The sequence below is a fragment of the Macrobrachium rosenbergii genome, chromosome 56, assembly GCF_040412425.1.
Source record: "Macrobrachium rosenbergii isolate ZJJX-2024 chromosome 56, ASM4041242v1, whole genome shotgun sequence".
Lineage (NCBI taxonomy): Eukaryota > Metazoa > Arthropoda > Malacostraca > Decapoda > Palaemonidae > Macrobrachium > Macrobrachium rosenbergii.
Window position 1 is genome coordinate 59,551,603 of NC_089796.1, and position 27,260 is coordinate 59,578,862.

At 40.1% G+C, this 27,260-nt stretch overlaps 1 protein-coding gene across 1 annotated transcript in view; it reads left to right on the forward strand.

The window, feature by feature from the left end:
* The window catches only part of LOC136836677 (dehydrogenase/reductase SDR family member 13-like), a 156,777-nt gene that overhangs the window by 62,269 nt on the left and 67,248 nt on the right, over positions 1-27,260 (forward strand). The window contains exon 3 of the mRNA XM_067101151.1: positions 3,682-3,794. Within this exon, the coding sequence (XP_066957252.1) occupies positions 3,682-3,794 (113 nt within the window). The remainder of the gene's footprint in view (positions 1-3,681; positions 3,795-27,260) is intronic.

Sequence of the window (27,260 nt, forward strand, 5' to 3'; positions counted from 1 at the left end):
TGGGAAGATCACTGTCTTAGGGACCTTGTCAGGCGTATCCAGCTTCATTTGTTAGCCTAAGCGGGGCCTGGGTAGGAGGCAGAAGATCTGGAGGAAGAATTCCAGCTCCTCCAGTCTCGAGTGCCTAAACCTTCTATTGTTAAAATATCTTCATGCCGAGAGCATGAAGGGCTTCGCGCCACGGGTTCCCTTTGTCGAACGGAGGAGGCGGAGGAGTCCGGATGGGATAGTGTACCCCAGGTACCTCCGGGCATACAATATTGAGATCATAGACTCCTGGCCCTGAAGCCTCTCCGTGATCTTGCTCAACTTTGCACTCTACCTCCGTGAGAACCTCTCTAGAAAGCATCCCGCAAACGCCTCAGGGTCAAAGGCAGGCTGGCGAGGAGGGCTAGGCTTGCCACTCTTTTTCGCCACTTTGCCGGTACTGGGTTTGCTCCCGGGCCACCGGACCAAAGCGTCCTGGGGCTTCGACGGGGGAAAGGGGGATGCTTTATGGAAGATCAAGACTTATAGCCTTTACGCTCTTCCACGACTTCTTCAAGCTTGGGACAGTAGGTGTGTTCTGCCCTCAAGAGAGAAGATTTATAAAATCCCTGAAAGGAAGACACAGATGATGAAGGAGATTCAAAGAGGGTGCCCGCCCCACTGCCTCACTTACCTCCCCTACCTCCTGGTCCTGTTCTGTATTCATGGGTTCCAGGTCGAGATCCAACGTGGCGACATCCCCTCGATCCTCATACAAGGAATGGTCCTGGATTGGCTGGGTCTCTTCCGGTTTGCTCGATGATAGGGGCGGCCACCTCAGCGGGAACAGCTGCAGCAATCAGCGCTGGGGTGAGTATGTTCCGGAGATTATCATCAGAACATCACGGTTTCCCCGGCGGAACGTCCCTTACCAAAACCCAGCCACAGGCGCAGGAGGGACTCGAGGGCATCCTTTACGGAGGATTTCATCGGCCTGAAAAAGCGGGGGAGTATCAAAGGCCGGTTATATAATGGTAAGCTCATTATAAACCACCAAATGTAAGAGCCCTGGAGGCGAGACAAGAAGAATCGGCTTACCGACTCGTCCTGGACACACCCGTAGAACGCCGTGACAAACCTCCACAGCCATCCGGTGCCACACAATCAGGTCGTCTAACTGACCGCACAGCCAGCGTGGAGTGCGGCATACCACGTGCCCATAGGGCTGGTGCAGGACAGCAGTGCACCCGGCTCCTCACAACCAACAGTCTGTAAGTGTGAAGAGTACATGAACCTACTAATCTAAGATACCTTAAACTAAAGTAGGTACTAAGTAATTTCATACCATGCTACGGAGCACTCCGGTGGGATGAAAAGATCATAAAGTATGAACCTACTCATCTAAGATAACTTAAACTATAGGTTTAAAAGTTTTTGTACCATACCACCTGGATATCGGCGGAATGAATTTACTGAGCCAGACAGGACACTCTATCTCGAGGAACGCCGGAGATAATCCGGTCGAACTCAAAGATATGATCACTGAACTCATGGTATGAAGTAGATAAACTAGTTATGAATTTTTGAGTCCGGCGGCGGTGAGGCCGCCGGGGTAAACTAGTATAACAGATAACGTGATGTACAAATAATTGGTTAACAACATAATAAGAATAACAGAACATAGACCCCGGGTTCCGGCACAACCCCTCCGGAATCCCGAGCCTCGAAGCTAGAGTCCAGTAGGAAGGCGAGGCAGTACATCACAGCTGATCATAATATGGTCAGGTGGAAAGCCAGTCAAACCTATCCATAAAGACGTAACATGCCGAAGCATTAGCCTGACGAACAACGGGAAGGCCAGGGATGGCGAAACTGAGCCCTGAGAGTGGTCGAAACCCATCGATCCGGAGAGAGCGAATCAACGAAACACTTGTTCAAGTAAATGCTGGTAGGACTGATCCCAGGAGGAGCGTGTCCCTCAACTGAGATAGGCCTGTCTACCTCGGGGTGACCATCGAAGCCCGGCGTCTACGCATGCGAGGAGATGACAAAACTAGAACCTCAGGAAGGAAAATGGGGGAAGGGGGTGGAAGGATAGTACTAGTAGGAAAGGGTCTGGAGAATAAGAACAGGAGACTGGGGTAATACCCTCCACTCAACTGTAACCCTATATGGTATAATGGGAGACCGTGACCCTACAAGTACCGGGAAGGAGAAGGGTGGGGTTAATATAATAAACCCCATACACTCTCACCCTGCTAGTCGGCATAGCCTAGGTGACCAGGAGGAGAGAAGGGAAGGGGGAGGAAAGAACAGGGAGAGAAATTCCTGTGTCGAAGGCCAACCTTAACCGACTCGAGTAAGGGATTGTGTGAAGCATGAAGGAGATCTCCCAAATAAAATCCTCTTCCCCCACTGGTGATAGAGGGGGGAAAAAATGGGGTCTCAACTTCAGCCACCCAAACAAGCGGAAGGCGGATGGTACAACAACAGAAACTCCCTCACCTGACTACCTCCCCCTCCTACCTCTCAAAGCCGATATACGGGAGAGAGCAGGAGGTTAGGAAAACAAAGGAGAAAGAGGTAGCCTAGTTCATTCATTAGTGAAAGAACTAGGCTAACACCCCCAAAGGATATGTTAACCAAAGTAAAAAATAACCATCAAATAATCATCAAATAAACTAAAATTATACGCTTGTGCTAGGCTATAGCCTAGCTGAGCGAGGCGACAGAACGTAAACAGCCAACAGGCTGAACCTGACGTCACGTCCGGGTGAATGTATAATTTTCACGTCATCGAGCATATATAGTGAAAAAGTCTTTTATCACACTTCTCAGAAAGGGAAACATCCTGGGAGAAAACTAACCAGTGAAAACTGGAAACTTGAAACAATCGAAAGAACCCCTATGAGAGGAAACTTGTAAAGAACAATATTAAAGGAGACCCAAAGACACACTGCGAGAGAACGCCGCCAGGATGCTCCCTGATGGAGAATAAAGATAATTTGTGTAAACGACCAAGAGAAACCCAAACAGAACAAGCCGAATGGGTATACCTCGAGGTCGGTATGGCTGACAAGAGGGACACTACAAAAACCACGTATAATTTATGTATATGGGCTTAAACAGCCAGACTTATCATAAAAACCCCAAAAGAAGATGGTACTTAACTTGGAAACAGTAAAGCTGCTCGATGCCATGTTGAATTAATGGAAAAATCCTGTGAAAAGCACAAGCGGAAATCAAAGAGATCGCAGCGATCACGTGCTAGAAAGGAATGAGTTCAGATGGCGCTGGGGTCGCTGTTTGGCGGGCGGGTGAGTGCGGGAGTTGGGTCGGCTCTCCGCTCTTCCGGGGGTTTTGCCATTGGGATGTCTTCGGAGTGTGGTTCTGTGGTAGTGATGACCTCACTCACCCTTGCCCATACCGACGTCTATTTTCATTATAGATGCTCGATCTGGGGGTAGTAACCCCAGCATTCCTGATAGCTTTTTTCTCTGGTATATTTAGCAATATTTATACCTAGAAATTCGTGCTCCTAAGGAATTTCACCGGGTGACACAGGGACGAGCTCAGAAAAGCAGTGTATGCTTTGCAGATTTTTTTCCTTAGTATGTCAGCAAAAGAACTGTGAATGCAGTATGTATATAAGCATGTTTCAAGTAAAATGAGTGAATGTTAACGACAAAACCAGTTACACTAAAATTTTTGCAGGAACAGTGGAACAGCATGTAGATGCCAGAATAGAGTTCGTGGAAAAGTTATAATCCTGACAGGAGGAACAAGTGGGATTGGATATTATACTGCTTTGGACTTGGCAAAGAAAGGCAAGTAACTTTAACTATGTTTTAATTTAAATTGTGGAAGGTAGGTTTTTAGTGAAAGGTGTGCGCAGAATGCTATATCACATCAGATTTAGAGGTAGTTTAAGTATACAGTACAGTATTTAAATACTGCCTGAGATGGATAGCCACTACGGTATAATGAAAAAATAATTTTGCATAGTAATAATATGTGAAGAACTTGGTGTGTAACTTTAGTAGATGGCAGTGAGAATACTAGAGCTAGCCTAGGTAGTAGAGGGAGGGGAGATTACAGAGATTTCTTAGTAGTGGTAAAATAAGGTTATTAAAACATGGGCGCTTCCAAATTTTATCTCTTGATATATTAAGGAATGAAGGGTTTGCATGCATTATGCGAGTTTGAGAGAGGCAGAACATACTTCTTCCTGTGGCACAGTGGTTGAATTAATACTGCTGGAAAGATGCAAGATAAACAGGATAACTAGAGGCATATACAGGATATAGAGAAGCAAAGGCAGTCATTAAGGAATCAAGATTTTCTCTAAATGTGAAAACATTATTCAAAGTAGAAGGAAAAAGAGCAGTATGAAGTAGACATTTGGATAAAAAAACTTAGCTTGCCAGTTTGAGTTGTGGTTTTATCCAGCCAATTTGAAATTTTGGTTTTATCCATGGCAAGTCAGAGGAATCTCTACACCAAAATTTTTGGAAAAAAGAGGTATTGAACATAGGTGGATAAAGAAATTGGGAGGAACATTCTGGTTTTGATTGGACTTTTAGGTTATGGGGGTCTCAGTGAAGTTCCATTTAGATCTAATATGAAATTAAAATGTTTGCTTGAAAAAGAGAAATGAAATGTGTAAAGCTCAGGATGGCAGAGAATCAAAAGAAGCATTTAATCTGTAGTTTTTGATTATCGACAAAGTGGTGTTTTAAGTATACTAAAAGAAAATTTGCACTATCAACACCGTATACAAAAATGGTTAAAAAAATTATGAATTAGTGGAAAGTGGAGCAAAACCTCTGCACAAGTGCTGTTGGGACATAGCTTTTCTGTAACTCTTTTCTGTAACTCTAGTAAGGTGATCAATAATCATCAAGTAAGGAAAGAAGCCATACTGATGGATTTCTGTTTTAAGAAAATGTAAAGTACTTATCAATACTGAAGTATAGGTGGAAAAGATTAGATTTTCTGAGGAGCATTAATGGTTACCTTTCTTGTAGCTAGGTTGATGTAGTGAATTCTTCAAAGATGGATAGTGTCGAGAACTTCAATGGATAATTTGGAGGATGGTTTAGGATTACATGGGTAGTGTAGAAGGATCAGGAGTATTAAAAATGCAGAGTGGAGAATAAGCGAAATCAAAGCTGTGGTTAGATTTTCACTAGGAGTGCCATCTGTAAATCTGTTGGGGTGGAGCCAAGTTGGATTTACAAAAAAAGAACTTTTTTGTGACCAAATATTTCACCAGTTAAACTGGTGTTGTTTCCATATGTGACTCAGCAAATTTCTTCCTTACGTCACAAGTTGAGCATTGAATTATCAATAGGCATCAGGCTCTATTATTACTAAAAATATTTTTCAATATTTTTTGATACTTAAGAAGAAAAATTTTTTTAAACCATATCATTGAATACCCTTAGTTATCCCAACATATTTACCTTCCCTCTCCAGTCTTGCTTGGATAAATAATTGGTAAAAAGGCAGCAAATTTAACATATGGAAGTAAACATGGCTATAATGCTTGTCAAGAGAAACAGTTGGACAAAACTTTTCTCTATATTATTATTATTCAGACAATATGAGGGTGAGTTCTCTGGCCTTGGCATCAAACTTGGACTTGTATTGTGCCTTCTAGCATCAATGAATTGGGCTGAATTATGGTCAGGTCTATATGTATAAATCTTAAGCACACCCTAATGTGAATGACAGCTGAATGAACCTGGTAGGATGAAGTGTGTAATGTTTCAAGTTATAGCTTGTCGGCATTACAGGGAGGTGGTTGTTATTGTTTTCAAGGATATAGGTTTTGTAAGGATACGAATGTTGCTGATGTCAAGTACACTAAACTCGCACACATCCCATTTTGATATTTTAAGTCAAGTCCACTATTCTTAGGTGATTACATAAAGACAGACTCATTGCGAGTTTGTCAGGAGTGTGCAAAAAATTTTCAGTGTACCAGAAAGAGTGAATTACAGGTATTATTTGGATACAACAGCTTTATGGCATATGAAAACTTTTTCCTTATATTTTTCCTGGGCTTTGGGTTTTATCAACAGAAGCTACTGAGATCATTTAAAAATTGTACTTGTAAAATTCAAACTTAACATTGGCTGTAGGACAGCCTCACAAAGTTGAAAGTAATTGGGTGTACTTTCACTTAATAGTAATCCATATAGTAGTACATTGTGAATGATCCCTTGGATTTTGGGGTAAGTGCTGAAGAACCTCTCTTGATTTTGGCCTCCTTGACTTGGGACCACCTTGACGTGGTGAGGGGGCTCTTGAACACCAGGAATTTGTTCCCGGGCTTGAGTCCAAGAGTCCCATATATGGCTACAGAAATAAATGCAGTTTATTTTATATCATTACTTCCTGAGATAAATTCAGCATTCTTGGCTTTTTTAACTATTATTAAAAACCTGCAATAGATTATTTCAGTGAAATATTGCAGTTTTTTAATAACAGTTAAAAAAGCCAAGAATGCTGAATGTATCTCAGAAAGTAATGATATAAAATAAACTGCATTTATTTCTGTAGCCATAATTTTGACAGGTGTAAGCTGTCAGCTAAGGAGGTTGACTGCCATAACATGTCTTATGAACTGCCTACGAAGCTGTTTAGATAAATGTCACTGATATTGCATGTGTGCATACATTCATTAGTATTGCAGTGTGTTGAAAGAGCAACAGCATTTTGAATGTGAATGCTCTTTGGGCCAGGAAAATGCAGTATAAGTGATGGTGAGGCTGTCAGACTGGCCCTGTCATGCATTCAAATATTGTATGTCACACACAAAGGTACAGTAAAGTAATGTATGTCTGTCCTTTCAACCCATCATAACATTGAAAATATGTATATCAACTTAAATCTGCTGTCTACAGTATTCTAAGCACAGCCAGTATATATTGGCTTTGCTCTCAAGCTAATATTTATACCAGTGTAGGACATCATACACTATTAACGCTATTATTTACACCATGTCCAACATTAATATAATTATGTATAGTAGTCACTCTTTTGCTATTTTTTTCACAATCACAATCATTTACAGTTATGCAGAAAATAGTGCAATAACTAGCCCAGTAGATATAAATATTTCAACAATGAAGCTCTCCTGCTAGGTGGATGTACTATGGCATTATCTACTGTAACAGACACTAATGACGTACATAATGTAACATGTAGGACATAATATGAATCATATTAGTTAGTCCTGTTGAAATGTACACCTGAAGGGTACCTGGAGATTGTGAAATAGAAAAGACAGATCTCAATCTTAAGAGTATTAACTGGGCTAATAAATTTATTATTTATGTATACATCCAGTGTTGACAAATTATGATCATACATAAATAAACCCACGTAACAGTGGTAATTGAAAAAATATATTGCACAATATAAACAATCACAAGTACATAGGGACACTAGTAAATGCTGAAGTATCTTTGTTTTTCTGTGCTCTTTGTATTTCTGGGCTTGACCTGTGTCACCCAGTGAAATGGTGCGGCTATTAACATTCATCTGGAGCCTATGATTGTAGATGTAGATGTCCATCAGGTAGAAGGTAGGGTGGTAAGTGAGACAGGCGGGGTTAGTTTGGATAATTCTTTTATTAATTCACCTTCTTCTTCTTCCTCTTCCTTCCAGGGATTTCCGGAACCAGCTAACCTTGGGGACAGATCTGGGTCTGTTATGCCCAAGGTGAAATCTCAGAAAAAGAAGGGCTTTCCAAAGCCCTCTAAACCTCTAAGGTCTAATCTGCCAGCTCCCTCTAGGTCGTCACCGGCTCCCAAACCGTTGGCGCCCATAAGTAAGGCTACTTCCCCTCATAAGGGGTCGAGGTCCAGAGATTCGAAATCTAAGTCTCCACAGCCTGGTTTTGATTCTGAGGCCTTTGTCGATCTTTTGATGCAAAAGATCGACTCAAAAGTGGAAGCTAGGCTAAAAGATCTGGTTACAAGCCTTCAGCCTTCCGGAGAATCAATGCAGTCATTGGCACAGAAGGTGCAGGCCCAGGGAAGCTTGCTCTCCGGGTTCATCCAATCCGGAGCAGCACATCAGTCCCATGTTGTCCCGGATGCCTCCAAACTGCCCCCCTTTGATAAGGGAAACCCGTGGCGTCTGGCCTTACATGCCCCCCTGCATAATGGCACATTGACCATCGAAGGTTTAGGCACTCGTCGTCTGGAAGAACTGGAGTTCTTTCCAGCCGACTTAGTACCCCCCTATCCAGGTTTTGTCAGGTTAACAGAAGAAGCCTGGGTTAGGTCTGATAAGGTCCCTAAGGAGACAGTTATCTTCCCAAGGGACCAAGCTCAATCCTCCCTGTTGCGCACTCTCACAAGTTGGGAGTGTGAGAACACGAAACTTACCCCCTTCAAGGGAAGTTTTACTATGTTCTCTGCTGGTGACGCCATTCCAACCCCTTGCACTACTAAAATTACGGAGTTGACCCTTCAGCGGGGCTAGATGGCAAGCCAATGCCTCAACTCCGGGAAACGGATTCTACTTCTCTTCTCTTCCCCGGAGATTCGGAGTGTTGGTTGGGAGCTCCGCAACCTTTACGGTGGGAAACTCGACCCCCGTCGAGTGTGCCTCCGCCCTGTTCATTGAGCAACTTCCCAAAATTCCGAAGCTCTGCTCAAAGCAGAATTTGAGGCCAGGTGCAGGTTGAGTCGCTCCCTGCACTCAGTCACCATCTCAGAGGTAACGGCTTTAGCTTTCAATGATGAGCCTTTGTTTCAGGTCGTTACGAAGTCATTATTAGCTTCCTTCCAATCAGATCTTTATGACTTTGTGATAGCCAGACAGAACTGCAGGAAACACATCTTTACAGAGGCCACCATCAGGCACGAGCCTAATAGGCTAGTGAGAAGTTCTGTCTGGGGACCTAACCTCTTTCCGGAGGATGAGGTCAATAATGTTATGGCGGAGGCTACTAGAGCGAATCAGAGTCTTCACTCTCGTTGGGGCCTTCCCTTCAAGAGGAAATTTTCTGAGACCTCCGGACCTCAACCTAAAGAAAGGAAAAGGTTCAGGAGGTTCAGGGCTTTTGAGACCTCAAGCCCGACAGTGCTTCAAGCTGTTCCAGTCTCCAGGTCGGTCAGCCTTCTACATCTAAGGCGCATCCTCAGCAGCAGTTCGTACTGGTGCAACCGACTCAGCATGCTTCCGCTCCGCTACAACTTTTGTGACGTCCCAGCTTTCAACGCCTCGTTTGAGCTCTGGGACATTTGAGGCTATAATAGACATGCGAGAGGAAGCAGAGCTAGAGCCGCCTACAGAGGTAAGGCAGCATCCAGGTCCCTCTCACGAGGAAGAGGAGGCCGTGGAACCAGAGGTAGTAGGACCTCCCCCAATCAATGAGACACCCCAGGTAGGAGGGAGATTGTATCTCTTCAGGGACCATTGGACCTTCAGCCCATGGGCCCACAGCATAATCTCGAAAGGTCTGGGATGGAGCTGGAGCAAGGGGCCTCCTCCACCAGTCAGGTTCCTTCAACACCCATCCCAAGACTTACAGGACTTTGCAACAGAACTCCTGCAGAAGAATGCAATAAAGAAAGTCAGACGCTTGAAATTTCAAGGCCGTCTGTTCAGTGTTCCGAAGAAGGACTCAGACAAACGAAGAGTAATTCTGGATCTGTCCCGTCTCAATTCATTCATTCAATGCGACAAGTTTCTCATGCTTACAATCTCGCAGGTACGGACCCTACTTCCTCGTGGGGCCGTCACCACCTCTATAGATCTTACAGACGCATATTATCACGTCCCGATTGCGAGAAACTTCTCCCCTTACCTGGGATTCAGACTAGGAAAGCAAGCGTACTCATTCAGAGTCATGCCATTCGGGCTCAACATAGCGCCCCGAATTTTTACCAAGCTGGCAGAGACAGTAGTCCAAGAGCTGCGGACCCAAGGGATCATGCTGGCCGCGTATCTGGACGATTGGATAATTTGGGCATCCAATGTCAAAGAATGTCATAGAGCAACTCCTAGTAATCAACTTCTTGGAGTACCTTGGTTTCCAAATAAACAGAAAGAAATCACGCCTAGCTCCAGCAGCTCAATTTCAGTGGCTAGGAATTCATTGGGACCTAAGCACACACAAACTGTCACTGCCACCAGCAAAAAGGAAAGAAATAGCCAAAGCTACCAGACAGTTCCTCAAAAACAAACATGCCTCTCGTCATACCCAGGAAAGGATTCTCGGCTCTCTTCAGTTTGCTTCAGTAACAGACTTGCTGCTGAAAGCCAAACTGAAAGATATAAACAGAGTATGGTGGAAATGAGCCAACAGGAGGAACAGAGACAAGCTGTCTCTGATCCATGCAGATTGAGGAAAAGGCTTCACTATGGTCGACAGTCAAAGATTTTGTCGAGGTCAGTACCTCTCCAGTTTCCCCCTCCGTCTCTTGTGATCCATACAGACGCCTCCTGAGCGGTTGGGGAGGGTATTCCCAACACAAGAAAGTTCAAGGAACGTGGTCGACAGTGTTCCGCCAGTTCCATATCAACATCTTAGAGGCAATGGCAGTGTTCCTAACATTAAAGAAACTTTGTCCAGCCAGACAGGTTCACATCAGGTTGGTGCTGGACAATACAGTAATAGTACATTGCCTGAACAGAGGAGGCTCCAAGTCGGGCCATATCAATCAAGTGATGATCGAAATTTTCTCCCTAGCAAGGAAACATTGTTGGCACCTGTCAGCCACCCACCTGGCAGGTGTCCGGAATGTCATTGCAGATTCACTGTCCAGGACAACCCCGCTGGAGTCGGAGTGGTCCTTGGACAAGGAGTCGCTCGGGGATTTGCCTTCAGGTACGGTCTCCAGGTAGACCTGTTTGCCACAGAGAGCAACCACAAACTTCCGTGTTACGTGGCTCCTAATCTGGATCCTCTGGCTTATTCCACAGATGCAATGTCAATCGATTGGAACAGGTGGCAAAAGATCTATCTGTTTCCTCCAATAAATTTGTTAATGAAAGTTTTACACAAACTGAGATCATTCAAAGGTCAAGTAGCACTAGTGGCACCGAACTGGCCAAAAAGCAGTTGGTTTCCTTTACTTCTAGAGTTGAAGCTCACTCCCAAACATATCCCCAACCCACAGTTGACACAAGTAGTACAAACTCGGATTGTGTCAGCTTCCTCAAGAATTCTGAATGCCCTAGCTTTATGGACTTCATGAAATTTGCAGCACAAAAGGATGCTAACATTGACCCTCTTAATACATTATTCATAGAATCTGATAAAGAGATTGTTTTCAGACAGTGACTCAGCAGTTAAGGATTAGCAAAAGCTCATGAAATGACCACGAACCTAGCAATCTCTTTCTTCAGATCACTATTCGAGAAAAGGATTGGCCACTAGTACTGTTACTACAACGAAATCTGCCTTAAGAAGAATATTTTTACATGGTTTTAATATTAATCTTACAGACTCTATTTTTTCATCAATTCCTAGAGCATGTGCTCGTCTTAGACCAACAACCCGTCCACACACGGTCTCCTGGTACTTAAATGATGTACTTAAATTGGCATCAGACACTGACAATGTTTTATGTTCATACCTGAGTCTGTTAAGAAAAACACTATTCTTAGTAAGTCTAGCCTCAGGAGCTAGAATTTCTGAACTGTCTGCTCTTTCTAGAGAGCCCAATCATGTTGATTTCCTCCCGTCAGGTGAAGTTCTGTTATCCCCGGACCCCAGTTTTTTAGCAAAGAACGAAGATCCACAGAATAGATGGCCTCCTTAGAAGATTATTCCTCTTCCACAGGATCTATCCTTGTCCCAGTCAATGCTTTAAGGGCTTATTTAAATAGGATGTCTAAAAGAACTTCAGGCCCCCTTTTTGTTAGGGAAAATGGAGGTAATCTTTCCCTAAAAGCCATCAGGCAACAAATTCTTTATTTCATTAAACAAGCAAACCCGAATCAGTACTCGGGTTCATGATGTCATCACGGTGGCCACCTCAACTAACTTTTTCCATAATATGAATTTTGATGATCTTAAAAATATATCGGCTGGAAATCACCAACAGTATTTAAACGCCACTATCTTAAGTCTCTAGAGGCTCTTAAATATTCCACAGTTGCTGCAGGAAGTATTATCCCTCCTGGTCCAGCTTGGGTTTAATTATGACTGTTCCTCCCCCCTTTTTAACTGTGAGTATAGTCTGTAGCCTTCCTGTCTCGCCTGTTTGCCCTGCGTCTAGCCGTAGGTCGGCTTTGCCTCACAGCCTGGCCAATTCACATTCTGCAGTCACCTTGTTGTCAGTCATATTTTGTTAGCCTTAAGTATCTTGGTTTGGTTAATTTTATAAATTTATGAATTTTTATCTGTGTGCCTCTTAGTTTTGGATTTGTGGTTGATTTTATGAATGGTCAGCATTAAAACACAGTGAACTTTTCTCTAAGTTTTATTTAGATCCATTGAGTATTCTTTGAGGCGTGCCACCAAGCTCTTGTATGGCTAATTCTCTGTTACTCTTTCACTGGGTGACACAGGTCGAGCCCAGAAAAGGGATTTTGACAAAGGAAAAATCTATTTCTGGGGGAAGACCTGTGTCACCCAGTGACCCATCCCTACACTTACCCACCCGGGTGTTATACTAGGCTTGGTGGGTGCTAATATTGGGATGACGTAGCGGTCTTGTGATGACGCTTATTGGGTGAGCTAGTGAGTATCCTTGGTTACGGGTTTGTAACGGCACACTCAAGTTGGGACTTTGAGAATAGAGAGATCTGTTGGACGAAGGCCTGTGATAGTGGTTTACGCTCACCCCTAGTGTATATCGACACCGTTTATAGGTGGTCGCTCCGGGGGTGGTAACCCTGGCATTCTAGATAGCTTTTTCTATGGTATATGTAGCAATTCTTATACCTAGAAATGTGCTAAATGGAACCATTTCACTGGGTGACACAGGTCTTCCCCCAGAAATAGATTTTTCCTTTGTCAAAATCCCTTTTCTGTGCTCTTTGTTACTTTGAGTAAGTAAGCATTTTTCTGGTCTCAAATTTGAAATATTGTAGTAGTAGAGCCTGCAGTGAAGATAGAGCCGGATGATGGAATTCAGAAGACTTCCATCTTGATGAGCTGGACAGAACCTTTCTGTCTGGAAGGTACCTGCTTCTCAACTTTGCCCAGCAGTTGAGACAGGATGTTGCTGCTGACAAACAGACTGGGGATCTGCTTTTCAAACACCTTATCGTTGTTACAGCCACAGGCTGAACAATCAGCTGACATTGTCAAGCAAAGTTGCAATAATTTGGGAAAATTATGCTGTGTCAGAGCCTACCATCAGCAAAAAAGTATTTATAGGCTTTGCCATCACTCACCAAGCTGATAGTTATGCCCTAAGGCCATTTGGAGTGCTGTGCACCTTGCCCTAAATGTAAGCAAACATGGCATCCCGGAAGTGACGTGGCTGGTATATACCGGCAGCCATGGTTAATGGCGGGGTTCATCCCTGGCTGAGTGCTGCTAACCGAAAATTGGCTATAATAGCACTGAAAACCCTGCTTAACAGCGCTGTTAACTGGATATTGGCACAGTTAACTGGAGATCGTTACCAAAATCCCCACTTAATGGCACTGTTAAACGGAGATCAGCACCGAAATCCCACTTAATGGCACCATTAACCGGAGATTGGCACAGAAAATCTGGTTAACAATGTCGCTAGCCAAGTAAGGTAACACTGAAACGCTGTTAACCGAGGCCACCAGCAAGCGGGGACTTCCTGTATTGGCTTTGTCTGGACTTTCCTAGGCCTGCCTAGAGTATCAACCTTGGTGGCCTATTTTCCCATTTCCTGTCATCTCATTTGACGGTGTTGTCCACCTTCGACAGTTGCCACCCCTGCTACTGTCCCGTTGGCTGTACCAGTGTTGCCACTTCAGTTTTTGGTGTACCCTGACCAGCGGCTAACCCATTCTCTTCATAGTCCTTCGGCTCCAGATCTGTCAGCAGCGTATCCCTCTCACAGCTTTGGAACCCCTTTGGTAGTCTTGCTGCTAACAGATCTGTCAGCAGCTTATCCCTCTCACAGCTTTGGAACCCCCTTTGTTGGTGGTGGCTTTTCTCCCACTCCATTAAGTATATCTTAGTTTAACCAGACCACTGAGCTGATTAACCCTTTCATATCTGTATAGTTATCACATCAATGAGGGCACATGAGCCCCGATGTGTCTGGGAGCGCTCAACAGTGCGAAAAAATAATTATTTCGAAAATTCAGCAAAAATAGAAATTTTATGCCAACAACGTTCATTTTGCTGTCCTTGTTTTCTAAATGTTTATATTTTATGGTGGAATAGTCAGAATAAGAGTCCAGCCCTCTAAATACAAAAAATGTGAGTTATTTCACAAAAAAAAAAAAATCTTTACTTATTTTTATATTTTCGTTCGTAACAAAACTATGAATGTCAGGCGAATGAATTATTTTTTATGAGAAAGCCAACAAAATTCTCTAAATATCGACATAAAAAGAATGGAAAACGAATAAGTCCAGCTGGTGAAAAATTGATAGAGAAAAGGGCAAGAAACAGAGCACTCTGCCAGTATGGTGAGAATTATCGCTAGAAAAAAGTTTTTTGAAGAGCCTATCTCGGTTATTTTTCATAGAAATTACTTTGTAAATATACGAAAATGTAGAGGAAAAGTTGAAGAATAATGTGAGAGTCAAGAAAAATGGCTTTGGTAACGGCAAGTTTCATTTTGACGTTATAAATTGATTGAAAACGAAAAAATGTTACCGTTGTCAACATTATCGTTCGTAGCTCAAAAGCTATAACAGTTAGGCGAATGGATTATTTTTTATGAGAAAGCCAACAAAATTCTCTAAATATTGATATCTAAAACAATGAAAAACGAATAAGTCCAGTTGGTGAAAAATTGATAGAAAAGAGGGTAAGAAACAGAGCGATTTGCCCGGGCGATGGTGAGAATTATCGCTAGAAAAAGTTTTTTGAAGAGCCCTATCTCGGTTATTTTTCATAGAAATTACTTTGTAAATATACAAAAATGTAGAGGAAAAGTTGTAGAATAAAGTGAGAGTTAAGAAAAATGGCTTTGGTAACGGCAACAGTTTCATTTTGACGTTATAAATTGATTGAAACGAAAAAAAATGTTACCGTTGTCAACATTATCGTTCGTAGCTCAAAAGCTATAACAGTTAGGCGAATGAATAATTTTTTATGAGAAAGCCAATAAAATTCCCTAAATATTGACATATAAAACAATGGAAAACGAATAAGTCCAGTTGGTGAAAAAATTGATAGAAAAGAGGGTGAGAAACAGAGCGCTCTGCCCGGCCTATGGTGAGAATTATCGCTAGAAAAATTTTTTTTTTTGAAGAGCCCTATCTCGGTTATTTTTCATAGAAATTACTTTGTAAATATACGAAAAAGTAGAGGAAAAGTTGAAGAATAAAGGGAAAGTCAAGAAAAATGGCTTTGGTAACGGCAACAGTTTCATTTTGACGTTATAAATTGATCGAAACGAAAAAAAGTTACCGTTGTCAACATTATTGTTCGTAGCTCAAAACTATAACAGTTAGGCGAATGAATTATTTGTTATGAGAAAGCCAACAAAATTCTCTAAATAACGACATATAAAACAATGAAAAACGAATAAGTCCAGCTGGTGAAAATTGATAGAAAAGTGGGTAAGAAACAGAGCGATTTGCCAGGCATACTGGTAGAATTATCGCTAGACATTTTTTTGAAGAGCCCTACCTCGATTTTTTTCATAGAAATTACTTTGTAAATATACAAAAATGTAGAGGAAAGGTTGAGGAATAAAGTGAGAGTCAAAGAAAAATGGCTTTGGTAACAGCAACAGTTTCATTTTGACGTTATAAGCTGTTCGAAACGAAAAAATGTTACCGTTGTCAACATTATCATTCGTAGCTCAAAAGCTATAACAGTTAGGTGAATGAATTATTTTTTATGAGAAAGCCAACAAAAAAAATCTCTAAATAACGATATATATGATAATGAAAAATGAGATTCAGAGCCCTGCCTAAAATCCAGATCGCCTCTTATGTGATGCACTAAACAAATTTCCGCTAGTTTTACCTAGTAAAACTTTGTGAAAGCATGTTGAAAACTGTTCTCGATTGAAATTAGCTGTATGTAAACAGCGACACGTGTTTACCCAACCTCGTACGCATGGTCTCTGACAGAAAAATGGCCTGCCAGGCCTGCGTGGAGTGCGATCAGCTGATGTCATTGTGAGAATTTTACTACGCCATGGATTTGCGCATGCACAGTAGAGAACTAAAAATTTATAGAAAATAGAGGATACCAAACAGAGTGTTTCCAATAATGTAATCCTACATTTTATAAAAAAAAATGTAAGATACGAGAGAGAAATGTGGGTAGGATCAGCTGATGTCATTGTGAGAAATTTACTATGCCAGGGAATTGCGCATGCGCAGTATAGGCACTCTTGCCTGGCGTATTGATGCCTGGAGTTACACGGTCCAAGGTATGCTTTAGCCTATGGAAACCACCAACTGTCCGAAAATTAAAAAATTTACCTACCACACGTACGAAAAATGTCGGTAAATTTTACGTAAAATTACGTCAGTCAGACAAGAAGGGGGGTAGGGGGTTGTTGCGTAATATGACGTCAATTGGGCAGGAAAGGGTTAACAGCTCTCCTAGGGCTGGCCCGAAGGATTAGATTTATTTTTACGTGGCTAAGAACCAATTGGTTACCTAGCAACGGGACCTACAGCTTATTGTGGAATCCGAACTACATTATAGCGAGAAATGAATTTTCATCACCAGAAACAAATTCCTCTTGTTCTTCACTGGCCGGTCGGAGATTCGAACTCGCGACCAACAGAGTGGTAGCTGAGAGCGGAACCCGCTCACCCAGCGAAGAACTGGCAGTGTATCCCTCGCAGAGCTTTGGATTCCCTTTTGCAGTGGTGACTTCTAGCACTCAGTCTTCTGACGCCCTCATGAAAGTATTGGTTGACTGTCGACATAATTTTTCGAGAGAGGTTCACCCATGTTATGAAGAAGTTCACCCATGTTATGAAGAAGCAGCGTCGCAGGTCTACATCTCCGTCTTCTCCATTGGCTTCCTTTTCTTCTTTGTCTTCGTCTGACCACGGCCGTGGTTCTCCCGCTCCAGCTCGTGGCCATCTCGCTGGTAAGGGGGGTGGCACTTCCAGCCACTTCTCAATGGTTCTCCCTGCTCCCAACCTGGGAACCTCTACTGCGGTGACTGATGGCCATGAGTTGATGTCTTCTGTTCCTGCTCTTTCTGCTGAGTCTTATTTGGGCTGTGATGACAAGGCTCCTGTTAAGAAATCCAAGTTTTCATCTTGGAAGTTCAGCCTTTTCCTTCTGGGTTCCGCAATCCTATGATGGACGTGAGAGATTCTGCACGGCCGCAGATGTGTTTCCAGCCAAGGCCATTGTTGCCTCGTCGCTCGCATGGCTGTAGCATTAGTCTCCACCATTCCTACCCATCCTCTCTGAGAGGTGAGAGAAATTAGCCTAATTGTGAGACGACAACTATCCCCTTGGAGTGTTGTACACACTTCCCCTCCAGAGATACTCCGTGCCTCAAAATGTCAACTGAAGGGAATTTACTTACACTTCAAGAGTTTAGGTTGGGTTCAGATTAACCTAACTTAGCCTACCCATTCCTTCCCATCCTCTCCCAGAGAGGTAAGAGGACTTGCCCTAATGGTGAGACACTACTCCCCATTACGTCCCATCCTCGCCCTATTGGTGAGACACTACTCCCCATTACGTCCCATCCTCTCTCGGAGTGGTGAGAGGACTTAGCTTACTGTAATGGTAAGACGACTTCCCCTTGGGGTTGTTGTACACACTTCCCCCAGAGATAATTCTTGCCTCAAACATCAACGGAAGGACATTCACAAGCACTTGAAGAGGTTGGGATAGGCGAGTTGGGTAATTAACCTAACTTAGCCTAGCCTAATTAGTTCAAGTATAACCTTACCAGACTTGCATTTCATTATCCTGGAGCTACTTGTCTAATGGCATCAACTGCAAGGAAGTCTCTTGCTCTACAAGGGACTAGGTTGGGTTAAGTTTGGTTGGGTATGTAGCCTGGCCAAACTAGTTCTAGGTTAACCTTGCCAATCCTGCACTTGACTATTCTGGGACTCCTTGTTTAATGGCTTCAACCAGAAGGTAGTTACCCGTTCTTCTAGGGTTTGTGTTTGGTTAGGTTAGTTTGGGTACTTAACCCAACCTAGCTTAGCGTAAATTAAACCTAGCCTAGCCTAGCCTAGCTTGACCTAATCTGCACCTCAGTAACCTGGATCTTCTTAGATCTCTAAGCCTCAGAATTCGAGGATAGTCGTTCCACAGTGTTGTTAAAGAACGGTACTATGGTAACACCTTAGTCAAGAAGGGGGCGGGTTGTGTCCTATCATCTGCTCAGTTGATGGTGTGGGTACACGGGTTTGCAGTAGTACACTCAGCACAGCGGGGCACACAGCACAGCGGTCAACAGACACATTACATTGGCGGTGCGGGTGCATGGGTCTGCAGTAGCACACTCGGCACAGTGGTCAGCCAGACACACTCCAGGATGATGGATGTATGATAGACAGGTTCAATTTTCCGTCCATGATTACAAGTCTTGTGCTTGTAACTTCCCGTCATTTTGCCTGATTTGCTGGGAGATCAACAATACCTCCAAACTAAGTTCCAACAACTCGTGTTTGGTTCCTACTCCGTCAAGAAGTGGTGTCTAGGAGCTCCATTTTTTTTTACTTGATGTAATTACACTTCTCGTGTGAGGAGTGGGAGATGTAAGTAGCAGCTGCTGCTACTGTAATTACCAGTTGATCCACAACCTGAGGAGAATAATTATGTGGATCTTAAGACAGTTTCAGGAGTCTGTGTCCATATAGGCACTCCTTTCATAGCAAGCAAGTTAGTGCCACGAACTCCTCCTCCAGAGACTTTTTGTTCTCAGGAACGTTGATTGGAGCCACACTTCCTTTCTTGTGCACATTTCCTTTAAACTTTCAAGAGTCTCAAGATCAAACTACACTATCCTCCACAAAAGGTCAGAGACTTTGTTCTCAGAACAGAGAGAAGAATGTTGAACCAGGCGATGGATGTCTTACCTTTATTCACTTCCTTGATCTTGGAACTTGAGCACATTTCTGTAACCTTTAAACTTTCATCAGAGTCTTTGTTGTTCAAGATCCAAACTTTGATGTTGTTTGGAAGGTAGCTAACCCATTACCTTGGCGGCGGTATCATCCCAAAGTCATTTGCCTGATCAAATAAGGTCAACAAAGGTCCTAGTGTCCATCACATTCAGTAAGAACCTGTCGGTCAGTACTGCTGTCCGCTATTGCAGTTCGCATCCTGTGGTGGACTCATGAACAGACAGAAGAACATTCCTGAGTGCAGTGGCCCTCCTTTTCTCCTGTCTGCCTTCACTCTTTAGATGTGACCATACATCACATGCTGAACTGGCATGCAAGATGGATGTCATTAGTAGATGCAACATCCTTCCCTTCTCTTTAGCAAGGGGAAGAGGGACTGACTATGACATTGGTTTTCTTAGCTTATAGTCTCCGATAGGAAGCAATCAGTAGATAAGAACAGTAGATCAGAGAGTGATCTTGTCATCTTTGATTGACCAGGAAGAGATTACCCAGGTGAGCCAACTGCTCAGTTCAAAGATTTACTCTCTGAATCCTCCTTCCAAAAGGATTCTCCCTTATGTAAAGACTGAGGGTTGTTTGTATTTGTGTAACCAAATGACTTATTAAAGAACAGGTTGCTCATAGTCCTTATATTAGGGCTTTCTCACCCCCTCATCTGCCCTGAAAGGTAGACTCTGTAGAACTGTTCTGTTCTGTCTTCATCAGTGAGATGTAATCAACCTTTTTGTCATGATGCTGGGTCATACCCCATTTAACAATAAAGACAGAAAGATGCTGATCTTTCCCCCTTACTCCTTGACATCAGGAAGACTCCTGGCCTTTGGGCCCGTCTTACACATTCATTTGTTATTCTTTGCACATTGATCTGAGAAGGGATCGTTTTGGAAGGGTTCTTTGGTTGAGATGGTTTGCACATGAGAGATTCCACTCTCAGTACTTGGTCCTGTGGTGTCAGTGACTGTAAAGGGTACTGTATGGGGTGGACTCTGTGAACTCACAGACTAGACTCAACCCAGTGATCTAAACTTTCTGATATAACCAAGCAGTTTTGGGTGGATGGATACCTTTGTGGTTGGTCTGATGTGATGTTTGGCATCTTTTGGCTCTAAGCTTTGTCCAAATGCCTGGTTTGATATTAATGTGCTGTCGGAGTCTGATAGTTTGTCGGACTAGTGGTTTTTTATGGATTTGGCTAGTTTCTGATCTATTAAATAAGCATACCTTAACTTCTTTGCTGTTTGACATCAGACACTTGTTAAATTTGGAGGTTTGATTCAAATAATAGACCACTAATGATTGTCATTTAGATTAGGAAAAGTGTAGTAAAACAATTTGGAAAAGTGGAAAGAATTAAATTAATTCTAGAAAAAGATAAGCAGTCATTTTCTGCTTTTGTTAAATTTCCATCTCACTAGGAAGCTAGTGAGGCACAACAGAGACTCCATGGCCACATTCTAAATGAGTCAGTTCTCAGCACAAAAATGTTTTCAGTGAAAAACTTAAATGATGAGCCATTTGATTTTTTTCCTAAGACTGAAGAACATGGACCAGTCCCATGTACCAGAGCTCTTCCTCCCCCTTTGTGGCATGTTGCTATCTACAATGAGGGAGAGAAAAATTTAATAAAAGCTGCTGAATGTATTGAGAGCAAGGTTGGTTCCATTCCCATTGGAAATTTAAAATGCTATGGAAAGAACCTTCTAATAAATGCTGGTAATGAGACTCAAGCAATTTTGCTATCTAATTTTAAAGGTCCTGAAAGTGGAAATATTGAATGTATTTCATCCCACAGATTCTTAAACACAGTGAAAGGGGTAGTTTACTCAAAAGACTTACATGTTTTTAAAGAGGAGGAAATTCTCCATCGATGTCATCTTTGTGTATCTTGTGTAAAAAAACTGGGAGGGGTGCGGCTATCCTTTTAACCTCTCCTCCAGTTACCTACCTGATACCATCATTGTTGGCCATGAGAGGATGCAGGTTAAAAAATATGAAAGAAATCCCAAACAGTGTCGCAAATGCTTTAAATATGGCCACATTCAAAACTCTTGTGATGACAGTAAAAGATATTCTGTGTGCTCTGCAGAGCACGATAATTTTAATGAGTGCGAAGCAGCCCGACACTGTTTTCTATGTAAGGGTGATCACACTCCAAATTCTAGGGCTTGCTCCAGATATAGATTTGAACACGAAGTGTTGGTAATGGCTGATAATGAACATAACAGCATTAGCGAAGCAAAGCGCGTGGTAATGGGGGCAAACAAAAGTGCCAACTCTACCTATGCTTCTGCAATAAAACTTATGAAAAATTCCAGCAATGTAAGGCTACCAATAACTGCACCTGATAGTAGATATCACAAACCTGTTATTCCTCGTGACTGTAAATAATAATGAAAATCTCCAAACTGTTCAGAAACTTTCGTTGGCAAGTGCTTTGGAGTCCAATACCAAAAATTGTACTTCCAAAAGCACAGAAAATATATCTTCCAAAGTCAATACAAATGCCACCTCTACAATAGCTGCCAATTCATCTCCAAACATAAGTGTGCCAAAATGAACTAATAATAGATAGAGCTATTTCAGAGCCATCAATCGTCACAGCCACAAACAAAAATAATAACAAAGCTCCAATTACAACAACCAAGAAGCGCACAAGAAATACTTGCCCAAATAATGGTAACTTTACAATAAAAACTTCAAAGGGGTTCAGTGTTTTGGAAGAGATCTCTCCTCCTAGAAAGGTGGTTCCAAAAGTAGATTCAGAACAAAAACATCTGAGTTCAATTCAGTCTTGACGCCCTAAGACAAATAAGATTAGTGGTGCACAGAATCACATTAGAAATTCTGAACATCAGGACCATAATAAAAAATATGAAGGTCAACCAAAGAACCTGAACTCCGATTCAGGTGAAAAGGTATTAAGAAAACAATCTCTTAAATCATATCCCCCAATTGGTGATCATGCCCATGGAGGTGCTGCAATTATTATTAATAAATCTCTACAGCACTCCACAATACAACTGAATACAACTCTACAAGCTGTTGCTATTTCAGTCATTTTGGAAGAAAGGATAACAATCTGCTCCTTATACCTTCTGACAGACCTTGCTTTTAACACTGGAGATATTCAGTCCTTAATTAACCAACTTCCCGCTCCTTTACTTTTCGTAGGTGATTTTAATGCCCACAACCCCCTTTGGGGAAGTCGGTTTTTAGACAGTAAAGGTAAATTAATGGAAGACCTTATTGACAGGAAGGATGTTACCCTACATAATAATGGATCAATGACTTTCCACAACATTCATGATAATCATTTCTCCGCACTGGACCTTAGTATTTCTTCAAGTATCCACCTTGATTGTAATTGGTCTGTTAATGAAGATTTAAATGGAAGTGATCACTACCTGATCCATTAGAAATATGCTGTAAATGCTCCATCTGAAGTTTTACCTAAGTGGAAAGTAGAGAATGCAGACTGGGATAAATTCAGTAAGGGTGTCAATCTAGATAGGGAGTTTGAGTCCTTTCATTCTCACCTAGATGCCTATGATTACTTTATTGAATCTAGTTTGAAGAGTTCTGAAGGCTTGATCTCAAAACAAAAGGCAAACCTTGTAGACCTGCAGTTCCCTGGTGGAATAAGACATGTGGTATTCTGAGGAAAGTGACTGAATGAGGTTGTTAGGAATAATCATTTTAAATCCTACTGAATTAACAGCTGTAGTCTCTGCCCTAGATTTAGTTTTTCAAAGTAGTGACACTGCTTTTGTCATATACTCAGATTCTAAAAGCACTTTAGAAGCTATTAAAAAATTTAATAGCTTTCATCCATTAATTCAGAAAGTTCATGCATCTATTGTCGGCGTAAATCAGTCTCTTTCTGTTGTGTCCCTTCTCATGTGGGGATTTGCGGTAATGAGATGGCAGACAGGGAAGTGAAAGCTGCTAGTATTTGACCAGAAACCACTTTCAGAAAAGTGCCTCATACAGACCTAAAATGCCCTATTAGATCTTATGCTTTCAGTAAATGGCAAGAAAGGTGGACTTCTCTTCTTGCCAATAATAAAAAATGTAGAAATATTAGGGATAATATACTGCCGTGGTCTTCGACATTCCAGCTTGACAAATGAACAGAGGCTATTTTAACCAGATTAAGAATTGGACGCACTTGTTTAACCCATCAGTTTATTTTAGAGGGAAGCAGCCCTCCAGTGTGTGCTTACTGTGACGAGACACTAACAATGGAGCACATTTTGGTGGTCTGCCTAATATTCTAACCAAAGAGAAAGATATTTCAGGCAAATCCCTTTGGATATTTTAGGGAGAAGCTCTTTGTCTTCTTTGTCATCTCTTTTTAGTGTATAAAATTTTTTAACGATACTTAATTTTTTTCCTAATATATATATTACATCATGGGGAAAATTTTAATGACATTAAATTTTTTATTATATACATATATATAAGTATATATATATATATATATATATATATATATATATATATATATGTATATGTATGTATGTATGTATATATGTATGTATATATATATATATATATATATACTATATATATATATATATATATATATGTATATATATATATACCATATATATATATATATATATATATATGTATGTATGTATATGTATGTATATATGTATGTATATATATATATATATATATATATATATATAACTAATGTATATATATGTGTATATATATGTATATATGTGTATATATATATATATATGTATGTGTATATACTGTATATGTATATATATATATTATATATATATATATGTATATCAAGCATTAAACTACAAACATGCTTTAATATTCAATTCTGCTCTACCTGTCCCGAAATATTGAGAGCTCCTTCATATATTCCTGCAAAGGGAATTTTTTGTTGATAATAAGCCCTACTGCTCCTGTGATGTGTGCTGCTCCCTCATCAAAAAAAAATTCCACCATCCTGAAGATATATGAAAATATTTATTTCCGGTAGAGGTCCCTTGGAACTGTTGGACGCCTGTTGGATGTAGCAAACGTCGACTAAAATTGTCTGTTGAATGCTGAGTGGACAAAGCGTCGTCGATTAAAAAATTTCAACCGGTCAACTTTGACTCGACCGAAATGGTCGAAAAATGCAATTGTAAGCTAAAACTCTTACATTCTAGTAATATTCAATCATGTACTTCATTTTTGCAACAAATTGGAAGTCTCTAATATTTCGATTTATGGTGAATTTTGAAAAACTTTTTTCTTACGCCGTCGGTAACTCGGCCGAAAATTTCAGAAATTCTTTTGTCATTTTGTCGTAATTTTTGCACTGTTCTATATTAGCCGTTACATAAAGTTTTATATTTGAAAATGTGCGCAATTTCATGTACAATACAACAAAAATAACTCATGGTTGTAGCTTTTATCAGTTTTGAAATATTTTCATATAAATAACGATAACTGCCAAATTTCAACCTTCAGTCAACTTTGACTTCGACTGAAATGGTAAAAAAAACGCAATTGTAAGCTAAAACTCTTACATTCTAGTAATATTCAATCATTTACCTTCATTTTGCAACCAATTGGAAGTCTCTAGCACAATATTTCGATTTATGGTTTTTTGAAAAACTTTTCCTTAGTCCGCGTCAGAAATTCTTTCGTCACGTTGTCGTAATGTTTGCACTAATATTAGTGTTACATATAAGTTTTATATGAAATGTGCACAATTTCATGTAGAATACAACAGAAATTAACTCATGGTTGTAGCTTTTATCAGTTTGAAATATTTTCATATAAATCACGATAACTGCCAAAATTTCAAGCTTCGGTCAACTTTAACTCGACCGAAATGGTACAAAAACGCAATTATAAGCTAAAACTCGTACATTCTAGTAATATTCAATCATGTACCTTCATTTTGCAACAAACTGGAAGTCTCTAGCACAATATTTCGATTTATGGTGAATTTCTAAAAAAAATTTTTCCTTACGTCTGCACACGCGATTATCAGCCAACATCTCAGAAATTCTTTTCGTCATGTTGTCGTAATGTTTGCATCGTTTTACATTAGTCGTTACATAAACTTTATATATGAAAATGTGTGCAATTTCATGTGAATACAACAGAAATTAGCTCATGGTTGTAGCTTTTTATCAGTTTTGAAATGTTTTCATAAATCACGATAACTGCCAAAATTTCAACCTTCAGTCAACTTTAACTCGACCGAAATGGTAAAAAAACGCAATTGTGAGTTAAACCTCTTACATTCTAGTAATATTCAATCGTTTACCTTCATTTTGCAATAAATTGGAAGTCTCTAGCACAATATTTCGATTTATGGTGAATTTTGAAAAAACATTTTCCTTCGTCTGCGCGGTAACTCAGCCGAACATCTCAGAAATTCTTTCGTCGTTGTCGTAATGTTTGCACCATTTTATATTAGTCGTTACATAAAGTTTTATATATGAAAATGTGCGCAATTTCATTTACAATGCAACAAAAAATAACTCATGGTTGTAGCTTTAATCAGTTTTGAAATATTTTCATATAAATCACGATAAATAGAAAAAATTCGACTTTCGGTCAACTTTAACTTCGACAAAATGGTCAAAACTGCAATTGTAAGGTAAAACACTTACAGTCTAGTAATATTCAATCAATTAGTTTCATTTTTAACAACGGAAAGTCTCTAGCACAATATTTCTATTTATGGTGAATTTTTGAAAAAACAAATTTTTTACGTCCCATGGCGTTAATTCATGCATCATTTTGTGATAATATTTTCTGTGTTGCTGATCATTTTAAAATTTGTTATATACCAAAATCATTTGCAATTTAGTGTACAATACAACTAAAAAATTAAGTCGTTAGCTTTAACGTTTTTTGCTTACAGCGATTTGTATACAATTATATAATGATTTTTTTGCTGTCATATATTCCAATATTTATATATATGATAATGATATTTTTTTCATTTTCCTAATGGTTTGCATACTAAACTTCAGGCAATGACAAAAAAATGAGCAAAAATGAACTCTTAATCTTAAAACTAGGTGTGCTGTGATTTTTTGAATAAAACTTTTCCGCTTGACACTAACCACGAACGCCCGGCATACAGGAGACGTTTTTGTAAATAGGGCTTCGGCATTAAGGGTTAAAGGACGTTTTGTAGCTTAATGCTTGTATATGAATCACGGTGATGTGATAAAATTTCATTCATATATAATACGAGTATATATATATATATATATATATATATATATATATATATATATATATATATATATATATATATATATATATATATATATATATATATATATATATATATATATTTATATTTATATTTATATATATTTATATATATATATATATATATATATATATATATATATATATATATATATATATATATATATATATATATATATATATATATATATATATATATATATATATATATATATATATATATATATATATATGTATATGTATATATATATATATATATGTATATATATATATGTATATATATATATATATATATATATATATATATATAATATATATATATATGTATATGTATATATATATATATGTATATATATATGTATATATATATATGTATATATATTATGGCCAAGTGTCTGTTCTTCAAATCAAACCCTCGTATCTCAGTGCTTGTCTGGGAGTCTAGGCACCATTTATATATGGTGACCTCCGGAGTGTCAGTGTGTTCTTCAAATCAAACCTGGTACCTAAGTGCTTGATATTTGATTACCAAACTTACCATTTATTCAACAATTATAGTTACCTCACAACAGCCAGACACCTGAACCCTCATCACACGCATTAAAAGCGACATTGATTTCTCTAAAGGCAACAATGATCCCTATAAAACTTATCAATCATGAAAGAAAGCAGATTACGTTCGTTAAACAGGTGAGGTAAAAATCTAAGGGCGTCACTCCATTAACATTATAAAAGTTCAAGTATTTCTATTTATTTAATTTCCCTGGTTTGAGCTACTTCAATTACTTGAAGGAAAACATCTCACTTACCACTCTATCTGTAATTCAAATCAA